Source organism: Euprymna scolopes, chromosome 43 (genome assembly GCF_053919585.1).
Source record: "Euprymna scolopes isolate OS-2025 chromosome 43, ASM5391958v1, whole genome shotgun sequence".
Taxonomy (NCBI): Eukaryota; Metazoa; Mollusca; class Cephalopoda; order Sepiida; family Sepiolidae; genus Euprymna; species Euprymna scolopes.
Window position 1 is genome coordinate 52,047,303 of NC_136524.1, and position 12,744 is coordinate 52,060,046.

Below are 12,744 nucleotides of genomic sequence, written 5' to 3' on the forward strand. Positions count from 1 at the left end.
TTTTTTAGCTGCAGAAATAGGAATTAGGGTTAGGTTTAATATAGTCATATGATACACAAGAAAATATGGTAGTAAAGTAAGGGTAAATATTGAATGGAGATCAAAATGTATTCACACACATGAAAAACAAACTAATAATTAAAATAAAAAATAAAAGCGATTAATAGAGAAATCTGCAATGCACCAAGCAAAGTTTCAAAAATTAAAATAAAGATTTTTTTTTTTAAATTGATTCTTTGATATAGCAGGAGAGCATCCTAAATTTAAATTTTCGTTTGAGTTAGGAGCACAAATCAACCGTAATACTTGACTTTGCTTCTTTAAGTAATACTTATACCCTTAAATCTTTAATATGCTCACTTTGTAATCTCAAAGTAAAAAAACATATTCTGGCTATTTAAAAAATAAAAAAAAATTACTAATAATAGATTTAGAAAAAAAAATATGATTTCTTTATTGCATCTTGAGTTTTGGAAATCCGAAAATGATTCTGATGCCTTCAGACTTACTAATAATAGCAAAAATTAAAATTTACAGGCTACAATCAAGGCGAATAGTAGTAGTCGTCATCACCATTGGTTTAAAGTTGGGCATGTGTTGGATGTCTTTTAGAAATTGACTTCTAAACTAACTTATGTCTTCTTTATTCATCATTTTTTCTCTCAAATCCATCCTAATCACCTTCTTCCATGTGTTCCTTGACCTTCCTTTGTCAACTGACCCAGCTACCTCAACTGTTCTACATCTAACTAACCTATGCATTCTCGTGCATTCTTTTTATCATAATCATCAGTTTAACTTCCACTTTACATATTGGCATGTGTTGGCTGACTTTTAGAAATCAACTTTCAAAGAAAACTATCTCTGGCTAGGCCTCTCTCTCAAGTCCATTTCTATCACTTCCTTCCGTGTATTCCTCGGCTGTTTTCTCCGTGGATTGAGCCTACTACCTTAATTGTTCTTCGTTTACTGTATGGTTCCCAAGCTAAAGAAAACTATGACTCTTTGGACACATTCCTGTTGTATCAAGGAACCAAAATATCGATTAATGTGACCAATACAAATCTAGGTAAAAAAACAAAACAAAAAAAAACAACAAAAAAAAAACAACAAAAAAAAAAACAAACAAATAAAACAACAAAAACAAAAATATAATAACAACAGAAATAAACAAGAAAGCAAGCAAACAAAAACAAACAAAAACACAAGCTGCAAATATTTATCAGGGGAAAAAAATTGAAATGAGTGCGTTAAAATATGGTGGAACAAAACATGGCTGGATCTCTGGACGGTAAGATTTTAAAAGAAGTGTAAAGTTAAAAGGAAACATTTACAAAAAAGAAAAAAATAATTATGATTATGATAATAGTAATAATAACAATAGTAGTAGTAGTGGTAGTGGTGGTAGTAGAAAACAACAAAAATAAATTTGGTAAGGACGACAAAAAAAAAAAAAATACAACAACAATGGTTGTGGTGCACGGGTGGGTGTAGATGTTTGCACATACGTCCATAGGATCTGGGACAGTCTCCTCTTCATCTGCCCCTTCAGTCATTGGTGATGATTCATTATTTTTGGTACTGTCATTAACAGCATTTCGTTCTTCTCCTTGTTCATGTTGTTGCTGTTGTAGTTTTTGTTGTTGGGCGGTGGCAGATTGTGAGCTGAAGATACGCTCCAACTGGAAACAGGCAGTGAGAAATAATGGTAAATTATTCATAAATATACATCACAAAATACAATTAATATATATATATATATATATATATATATATATATATATATTGTTTATTACTCATCAGTTAGTAAGACATAACGAGTGTAATCAATCACTCAGAGATGTAAAACCTAAGAAATTCCTTCATGATCTCAAGGTTTTTATAGATTGACCTACAAATAAGAATGAAATACGTTTCGATTAGTTTGCTTGGCAGAAGCCAAAATATGGTAACAATGTAAATACCCCCTCCTTATCCAACTAACCTAACAAGTGCAAAATTCCACGCCTTCACTGTAGAGGTCCCTAAATGTCATAAAGTTTTTCTTTCTTCAAACTGATAGACTTTGGAATTTCATCTTCGGCTCCCTTGACTGTACTAACACACAGAAGTTCAAGTGTAATGTGAACAGAAATCTCGCTGCTCAACTCCCTACATAGTGTCTGATTAACTCTCCTTGAGAATCGAAACAGAAAATAACTATCCTCGTAATAGTCGTCTATCGCCTAATACTGTGGCCATTATGCTTTATTCTGTGACGTCAGCAAATTATGTTACTTTAGTGGAACTGCCTTCTATTTATGTAGGCCATGCTGGACTAGGTTAATATACGTGATCGTCGTTTATTTGTATATAATCACAACTTTACAATCTGGCATTGAATTATTAGAAAGCAGAAATACTTTGTGACTTAAAAAAAAAATCGAAGAATTTTTTTTTCTTTTTTTTAACAATGAGCCATTCATCAATTAATCAGGCATGCTAAGTTTACTTGCCTAAAAAAAAAAATCACTATTCTTTTCAGCTTTCAAGTTGAAAAAAATCTTGTGTCCAATTATTTATTATTTTCTTTTTTCTTTTCTTTTTTCTTTTTTGGTGGAGAATTGTTGAATGTATTTCTTAATATTCATCAGCGTGGTTATTTATTTTATATGACAACTCTGAGAAAATTTTTGTTATAATGACCCCCTCCCCGGACACACAGACACATACACTGCCCAGTTGAAAACATATGGACTTGTATCTATTACATTTTTCAATTTGCAATTCAAGATACTACTAAAAATGATAAACATAAAAATTCAAAGGAAATCACGTGCATACAAGATTTTTATTCCATTAAAAACGGGCAAAAGTTATCACTATAATAATAATAATAATAATAATAATAATAATAATAATAATAATATATTAGCAGAACCTATGGAAATTCCACAGGGAACTCATTCATATGTAATATATTGTATATTGGCATTCTGTAGATGTTCAGCGTAAATGGAGACGCTCTGATATTATTGTAGCTCTTTTGTTAAAACTGCAAAAGTATTTATCTAAGCTAACACGAACACCCGGCAAAGTCAGGTCATAATGGACGCTTAAATATGATATTTTTATTCTTGCAGATTTCGTATATAGAGTTAATGTTTTATTGATTTTTATACATTACAAAGTTGCGAAAAATATATATCCATATGACTTGAGTGCATCAGCTGGTATTGAAACCGAAACTGAAACCTAAATTATGAAATATATATAGACAAAAAAAAAAAAAACGTGATTTCTCCATTATTTATTCACCGATTGCCCTTATTTTACAGGACATGGCAGAATCAACGACCGTGAGTACACCAAGACCCTAGTGGGAGATGGGACAAAGAATACACTGTGTTAAATTTCGTTCGGACAAAACACTAAGAAACGGGGCCTAATTAGAGGTCACCCTGTATATATAACTTTAGTTCCTTCAACTATAATTGAAACCGAAGCCAAAACTTGTGAAGAATTTTTGGTAAAATTATGTATTACAAGAAATGGAATTCCATAACAATTAAACGACAGTCACTCGGCTGTAATCGTGATAAACAAAATAAATAACACACGTGTGCTACCCTATTAGTTATATATAGATGCTTTATGCCAAATTGATGGTTGAATATGGTTAAATTTGAGCTCATTTTTTGCATTAAATACTAATCTCTATTAATCTCTAACTGCACCGAATAGATACCATAAGACTTAATTCACTACACCTTTTCATAACAAAGGTCCATACAAAATTTCAACCAGATTGGCCTAGTAGTTTCTGAGAATGAAAGTGGAATGGGCGAACAGGCAGCAAGACAAACGGACTAGGATAAACATAGTATAAATGTTACCTCTTCTATTGGGAAGTGACGGTAGTCCATTAGTTAATGACATGAACTGATGACCTGGCTGTCCCAAGTTCGAATCCAATTCGTTCCACCAAAATCACTTTCATTTAGGATGTTGGCAACCTTCATGTGATCCCTCCCGTAATCCCCAATGTCTTTCTTGAAAGAATTTTGACTAGAGAAATATCAGGGAAACCAATGCCAACCATAGAATAATCAAATTCATGCGATGATGATGACCTTTTCTATTGTATTTATTCTGCAAGCACGTTTGAAAACGTGGTGGCTGACATTTTCCTTTTGTTCTAACGCAATTTATGCATTATGCTCTGTCATCAATAATGAGCACTCTCTCAATATAAACATAGCAATACTTAAAACTATAATTATTAATATATCACCGCACACTTTACATAAAAACTAATGCAAAAAATTAGACTTATAGGAATTATGCCAGTAAATGTTTTTGTTTTTTTCATGCATAAATCATAATTTTTTTTTTTTCATGCATAAATCATAAATGTTTTGTTTGTTTGTTTTTTTTTCTACCTTTTTTCATTGCAAACAAGGCATATTGTCACTTGCAATGTAAAGGGCCTACCATTTGGGATCGTATCTAACAGGGTACTGTAGGGAGTTGAGCAGTGAGATGTCTGTTCACATTATATTTAAACTTTCACAGGTTAGTACAGTCAGGGAAGCAGGAAACACGGAAGAAATTCCAAAGTCTAGAAGTTCAAAAGGAAGAAATGATCAGAGTAGAAGGTTTTCGAACATCTAGAGACCACAACAACGAATGGTTGGGATTTTGCAGCTTATGAAGTTAGTCGGGGTTATGCACGTTGATGAAGCGCAAGTGCCATAAGTGTAATGTTTACACATATGTTAACATGTAAGGACCTAAAAGGTCACAAGGAACATAAAGAAAGAGGAAAGAAATTCGACCTGCGTTTCCGTAGCAAAACAACCAACATTTATTTATAAGTCTTTTCATGTCGCCTTCGGCCACATTGCATATCATGTCACTCAGTCCGTCTCTAACGTGATTATCTCTCTAACATCTGTAAACTCGAAGTGCTCAACAGTCTGCGCACACGTTCTGTTTATAATATTTTTCCTTTTTCCTTGCTGTGACGTCAACTCGCACACAACTCAGTCATTTGTGCACAACTCTTATACGCGAGTTCATCATAGTGAATTCTATTAAAGTACTTATAAAAAGGACACATTATTTCTGATAACCTAAAGAATAATTTTTTAGAGCAAAAGATCTAAATGATGTATATTTATTGATTTAAATGATGCATATCTATTGATTTATATGATGCATATCTATTGATTTAATGATGTATGTCTATTGATTTAAATAATGTATATTTATTGATTTAAATGATGTATATTTATTGATTTAAATGATGTATATCTATTGATTTAAATGATGCATATTTATTGATTTGAATTATATATATTTATTTTGTATGATGTATATCTACTGTTCTAAGTGATGTATATATATTGATTTATATCATATTTACCTGTGGATTGTAATGAGTTAAACTGGTAGGATCGCAGATTCTCTGAAAATAAAATTTGAATGACGGCAAGTAGTGGCTAGTGCTGTAAATTGTCCTATCATACATGTCGAAGTTAATCTTTAATAAAAATTTATCATTATCCGTGGCTCTGCCATTTAACAGCATTGATAACCACAGTTCTTCAATGCGGGTGACTATTATTAGACCGAAACAGCTCAAATTTTTACAATAATTCCGTCTAATCACTCCATATTGTACATCAAAATGTGCCTTGGTTGACCTTACTTTTTCGATCCTTGCATTCTACTAGTCAATAGTAGATGTTCTATGCCTCTTTGACGGATAGCCATGGGCCGATTTTGCAAGGATGGTTCAGTTATTGCGTTGACATTTGTTTTGCAAGTCATACGCCTGCCATTCTCAAAGTACGTTTATAAACGTTATTACGGAGGCTCGTGACGTCATAAGTCGCCGTGCCCGAGACAGCAAGTGTGTTAGCTTTTTCACCTCCTTTTCCTCTTTCATGTTAAAGGTTCGAGCCTGCCTGCCTGCCTGGCTACTGCGGCTTTTTTTTTTTTTTTTTTGCACTCGCTGCTATTTTGATTGAAACATTTTTTTTTCTGAGGTCTGGTTGCTCAATATTTTTAGTATACCATCTCTCTCCACCCGGACAACGCCGGGTAGCCATACTAGTATTGAATAAATGCTTTCTACTGAAACTAATAATTGACTCTTTCCTGAATCCTTAAATTTTGTGTGCCTGTAGATTAATTCCTATTTTAGTCATTTACTAAAATCGAGAAAATCATTCATATCTATTGATAGCAAAAGAAATTCTTTCTTGCATTTTATTGGAGATAAAACCTTTTTTTTGGGGGGGGGGGTATAAATTTGTATATATGATTATTCTTTTTTTATAGCATGGTTAACCTGCATTGCTCGGGACTGTAAGAAACAAAACAGAAGTTAAAACTGAAGTGCGTGTAACATCTTTACATTAACACTTCTATTTCTCTACCTCTCTCAACTCGTATTTTTTTCTCTTTTCCTTTCCTTGTTTTTTTTTCATATTCTTCTTTCACTTCAACCTAGCCTATTCCTCACTCTTAATATATTGAAAATAGTAGTAATGCAAGTCATTTCTGTATCTTTTATATAATGAGCAACATTGGAAATGACTCTAAAATCGCCCCACCCCCGGCCGTCTCTCCTGACAAAATCGGACCCAGCTGAAGTATAGTCGGTTGAATTAACTGGTATATGTGGAGTGTTGTCATGTTGGTGTTGTCTTTAATGCAGATATTTGTTTGCATAGAATTTGCATATATGATTATTCTTTATTTATTTTTAGCATGATTACCCGGCATTGCTCGGGACTATAAGAAACAAAATGGAAGTAGTTAAAAAAAACTGTGTGTAACATCTTTATATTAAAACTTCTACCTTTCTAACTCTCTCAACCCTAACCCTCACTTTCCTCTCCTACTCCGTTTTCCACACCCTTTTCCCATCCTCTTTAACCTCCACCTAGCCTATTCCTCTCTCTTATTTGAAATAAATAAATAATGTAAATCCTGCTCAATCATGGTTCATCTTACATTGACTGCTGCTGTCTCTTCATCTAAATATTATTTCATTCCGAAATTTTCATGTCTCATGAATTTACTTGCGATGAAAGAATGTTTTATGAATATAAGGGACAGTGCGGACACTGTTAATATTGTACTTTTTGCACTATTCCAAAGCGTTTGACACTGTAAACCATGACTTATCCTTACATAAACTCAACACTTATTGTCTCCATGGATTGTGTATGAAATCATTTTGTATTTTTTTTAATTGTTTGTGTCTTATTAAATGTATAATAGTTTCTGGTCCAAAAACGTACTCATTTAATTTAGTATGTTGTTTCTAAATATAGGATAAAAAGTCCTGACCATTCTATTCCCCCCTCCCCACACACACACTCTTATTTCGCTTTCAAAAATATCCGTGGGCTTAGAGGTAACCAAGATGATGTAGAGTCTTACCTTTGAGTAAACTTCCTGAATATCTAAGCATTAACTGAAACAAACTTATATTCCTCAATCCCCTCTAACTACTTTAACATGACAGTATACCCCCCCCTCTTTGCCCTAAGGACTCGGATAGATATACGCACAGGCTTGGAGTCTATATTTGTAGAACGTTCCCTTTAACTAGAGAGCAGCCTCTTGGATCTGATAACCAGACTTTTATGTGCTTTCGACTAGCCTTTCATCACTGCGTTAGTTACTTACATTTTCTCTGCATTCTCCCTTAAGTCAGGATTGTACTCTAATCGATCATATCTCTGATAGTATAGATGCAACACTTTCCTTAGATAGTAATGCCAAAATAACATGTGTTTGGTAACTTTAATGTCCACCATAAAAATTGGCTGGATTTCTCAGATTACACTGATGCAACTGGACACTCTACTTGTAGCTTCTCTATTACCCATTCCATCACACACACAGTAATGTTCCAAACCCGCCTACCTGACAACTGAATGGCGCAAAGTAGGTATTGAAGCACATATTCCTACATGAAAGTATTATAGCAAGCCCCACTCACCTCCATGGTTCACTACAGATTGTGCAGCTGCCATTGCACAAAGACAGCATGCATTCTGCCAGTTTGTACATCATAAGTCAAATACAAATAGGCAAAAGTTTGTAGATGCTAGAAATCATTGTAAAAGTGAAATAGCAACAGCCAAAAGAAAACATGCTGAAATAATCAGGGAACGCATAGAATCACAAAAGATAGGAACTCGTCATTTCTAGAAAATCTATAATAGTGTAGTATAATAGTGTAAAGGGCAATCAGTAATTCCTCAACTGAGCAACAACCAGAAAGTTGCATGTATGGCAATGGAGAAGGCGGAACTGTACATGCAGTACAGCAACTGAAAAGACAGAACAGTTTGCTTGGCGATTCGCCTCTAACTCCATCTTAACACCAACAAACAACTCCCCCCCCAAATTTCCCTATGCAGACTGAAGCCACACTAGATGATGTAAAACTCATCCCTTCTCATGTCCGTGATATCATAAAAAACTTAGACACCTCAAAGACGTGTGGGCATGATCTCATCCCTGCTAGACTAATTAAGAAATGCTCAGCTGAGCTAGCCCTGTACTTTCCAAGCTCTACAATAAATGCATTGCTGAATCTTGCTTCCCTGATAGCTGGAAGATGACCTCTGTGGTACCAGTGTACAAGAATTCTGGTGAAAGAACTAACCCTCTCAATTATCGCCCCATTAGTCTTCTCCCCCTCTTTGAGATGCTAATTAATCAAGCACTAGTCCACCACCTCGCAAAAGCAAATCTTCTCTCTGATAAACATCATGGATTCAGGTAATGTTGTTCTACTGCAGATATTTTAACAGTCATCTCTGAACGCATATAGCATGTATTGGATAAGGCAGGCGAAGTCAGGGTTGTAGCCCTTGATATATCCAAGGCCTTTGACAAAGTTTGGCACAAAGGACTGCTAATGAAAATTAAATCGTATGGTATAACTGAATATATACTAAATATAATTAGATCCTTCTTAAACAATAGGACCATCCAGGTTGTCATTAATGGACGTACATCCAAGCAGCATAATATTAATGTGGGAGTGCTTCAGGGGTCGATTCCTGGACACCTATTATTCCTGATATTCATAAACGACCTCCCTGATAATATTGAGTCCAAGATGGGTATATTTGCTGATGATATAATGTTCTATAACATGCATGAGGAAAGAACAGATGTACATAAAACTAAGACAATAATAGAATCGTCAGAAAATAATCTCTAGACTATAGTGGAATGGAGTCGCAAATGGATGGTAACATTTAATGCTAGTTAGACTAAGTTGCTCTCCTTTATCAATTACAAGATGCCTCTCCAACCATCGATAACCATGACAAAAAAAAATTCTACCTGAGAATTCTTCTTTCAAACTCCTTGGTCTAACATTTGTGAGCAATATGAACAGGAACAAATACATTGAGGAGTCTATGTTCTAACCTTCCAGAGGTTGAAACCCAATTACAGGAGTAAACTGACATTGGATAAGCTATTTCCCTAAATGAGTTCGCAATTAAAGGATACTCTAACTTAACTTCTAAATCTGACCCCCAAGATCGCCATGGGCATGGAATATGTGCCTATATTAAAGATGGCTTTCCATGTAGTAGGGATATCTCCAGAGAAGATCCTAACTTACCCTATATGTGCTTCCGGGTTGCATTAGCTCACACTACTGCATTTATATTTACTCTCTATCGCCCCCACAACAGCGGAGTTACTATCTTTAAAAGCATATCTGAGAAAATTGACCAAGTTATATCTGCTTATCCTTCAGATAACATTCACGTATGTGGAGACTTCAATGTTCACAATGTGGAATGGTTGACCCACTTAAACAAGACCGATGATGAGGGGAGGTTCTGTCATGATTTCTCCATTGCTTATGACCTCACTCAGATTGTTCACGAACCCACCCGTGTGCCCGACAATGACGGCCAGTATGCGAGTCTACTAGACCTTTTTCTCACAACTTGCCCTGAACTATGTTCAGTTTCTGTTCTGTCTCCTCTTGGATCTTCCGACCACTCTGTTGTATCAATTAAGATAAAGATGAAATGTAATAAGTCTCCAGACGTACCTATCCATCGTACAGTATATCGATACACTAAGGCTGACTGAGATAGCTTCCGTACATTTATATCGGATCTTCCTCTGCGTTCCATGTTTAAAAAGGATGTGTCATCTATAGTATCAGACCTGACGGAATGGTTACTTGTAAGTATAGACAATTTCATACCCTCGAAAAGTTCCAGCAAAAACCAAACAGCCAGTCATGGTCTTCTTCAGAATGTGCTGCTGCTATTGTGCATAGAAATCACTTTTTCCACTGCTTCCAACGTAATAGATGTATGGAAACTAAAGCCGCTTTCAGGACTGCCAGCAACCATTGTAAGAAAGTAATAAAGAACGCAAGAGAGTTGTATGCTCAGTCTGTTGAGTCCAAAGTAGCTGAGCAGCGGCTTGGTTCCCACCAGTTTTGGCAAATAGCAAACAGATTCCTGCACAGAAGCGTGTGCTCTATCCCAACTATCATCAATGGACCTGAGGCAATCTCGTCAGCATCAGACAAAGCCAAACTCTTTGCCAAGAACTTCTAATTCTACCCTTTGCGACCAAGGCTGCCAGCCCCCAATATTTCCTCCTGTATCAGAAAACATACTATGTGATATACATATATCTGTACGTGATGTTGCCAAGTTAATCAAAACCTTGATTCCAGTAAAGGAACAGGCTCTGACGGTATTCCAATTATAGTACTCAAAAAACTTCAATCAGAACTAGCGCCCATACTTACAAAACTGTTTAAACGTTGTCTTAAGGAGAATAGCGTCTTATCACTCAGGTGATCGCTAATCCCCCTCTCAGTACAGGCCAATAAGTCTCCTGTGCGTCATGAGTAAGTTGCTGGAATCTGTGTTAAATACAGAAGTAATCAACCATCTCAACAAAAATAACCTTCTTAGTGACACTCAATATGGTTTCCATTCTGCTAGATCTACAGCAGATGTGCTTACAGTTATATCTCATAGGATTAGCAACTCTCTCGGCAGAGGCAACCTTTCTAGGGCAATTGCTCTTGACATATCAAAAGCCTTTGATAGGGTATGGCATAAAGGTTTACTTCACAAGATCTCCAGCTATGGTATAGCTGGAAATGTCTTCTCAATTATTAAATCATTTCTTTCTGATAGGTTCATAAGAGTAGTAGTTGAGGGGCAAAAATCAGAAGCTCACAGTATTAATGCTGGAGTCCCTCAGGGGTCCATCCTGGGCCCAACTCTCTTCCTGATCTACATTAATGATCTTCCAAATCACATCCTTACATCATTTGTAGACATTTATGCTGATGACACTACCATTTATGGTAGCACATCTAAGACAGTAAACGACCAAGTTCTCTCCGATACTCTCTCCTCTGATCTTGAGCATGTGGTACATTGGGGAAAGGAGTGGTTGGTTATTTTTAATGCATCTAAAACCAAGCTTCTCTCTTTACATCATCAACACTCTGATCCACATCTGGCATCAATTGAAATGAATGGCTCTCGTCTTCAGGAGGCCTCAAGTTTTGACAAGCTTCTGGGCTTGACCATTACTACTGATCTTAAATGGAACACGTACATCAAATCTGTTGCCAAGGCCGCTGGAAAAATGGTGGGATCTTTCTATCGATCCAATAGATATCTCACTGCTGATGCAATTCTCTATCTATATAAGAGCCAGGTACGTCCAAGGATGGAATACTGTTGCCATATCTGAGCAGTAGCTGCTAGAAAGGACTTGTCCTGCCTTGATAGAGTTCAAAATAGACTTCGTAGCCTCGTAGGAGATGTCCTTTTCTCTTCCCTGCAACCTCTATCTCACAGAGAGATGTTGCGAGTTTGTCTCTGATGTATCGTTATTTTCATGGAAAGTGTTCGACTGAGCTTCAGTCTATGGTCCCCCCTTGTCAAACTTTCACAAGAAACACTCGTCTAGCAGAAAACACTATCAATAATTCCTCCCACTCTTTATCTGTGCCTAAACCTAAACTAGATTCCACGAACAAAGCTTCTTTCTTAGAACTGCACGCCTGTGGAATTGTCTTCTGTTTTCCTTCTTTCCGGCTAACTACAATATGGTTGTCTTCAAGTCTAACGTAAACAAGTTCTTGATGAGCCGTTCCATATAAGTTAACAAATTTACCGAATTGATTACTATATTATGTAATTTTCTACTGTACACTCTTTAATCCTTATCCTCGAGTAGCCTCTTGGCCTTGATAATGTGGTGATGCCCATGTAAAAAAAAAAAAAAAAAATTGAAGACATTGGAAAAGTTGCTGCAAAGAAGGTGGGTTCCCTCTATCAAGCTAGAAGACTACTCACACCTGAGAGTATCCTACACCCCAACAAAGCCACCATTCGCCCATGGATGGAGTATGTTGCCACATCTGGGCTGGTGCATCTACCACTAGCTTCTCCCTCTTGGATAGGATCCAAAAAAAGAGTTTTTAATCTAATAGACCCACTTTGTCAACTAAGCTCCAACCCCTATCCAATCACCAGAATGCTGCATCTCTGTGCCTGTTTTACAAATATTTTAATGGAATGTGTTCTGATGAACTCGTTGCTCTTGTGTCCCTTCGATGTACATATCCTCCACAAACCCACTTAGCAACAAAATCCCACACTATCACTGTTGAGGTCCCTAAATGCAAGAACGATTTCTATTCTAATAGCTTTTTCGCTC

The 12,744-nt window shown here is 36.0% G+C and overlaps 1 protein-coding gene across 3 annotated transcripts in view; it reads right to left on the minus strand.

Annotated features, from left to right (window-relative positions):
• Positions 1 to 12,744, minus strand: part of LOC145268348 (calcium uptake protein 3, mitochondrial-like) — a 1,295,034-nt gene that overhangs the window by 194,398 nt on the left and 1,087,892 nt on the right. For 2 of the 3 annotated variants that reach the window (XM_080123864.1, XM_080123863.1), the window contains one exon: positions 1,509 to 1,682. The exons of the other annotated variant lie outside the window; for it this stretch is intronic. In XM_080123864.1, coding sequence (XP_079979990.1) covers positions 1,509 to 1,682 — 174 coding nt within the window. The remainder of the gene's footprint in view (positions 1 to 1,508; positions 1,683 to 12,744) is intronic. 3 annotated transcript variants of the gene reach the window in all.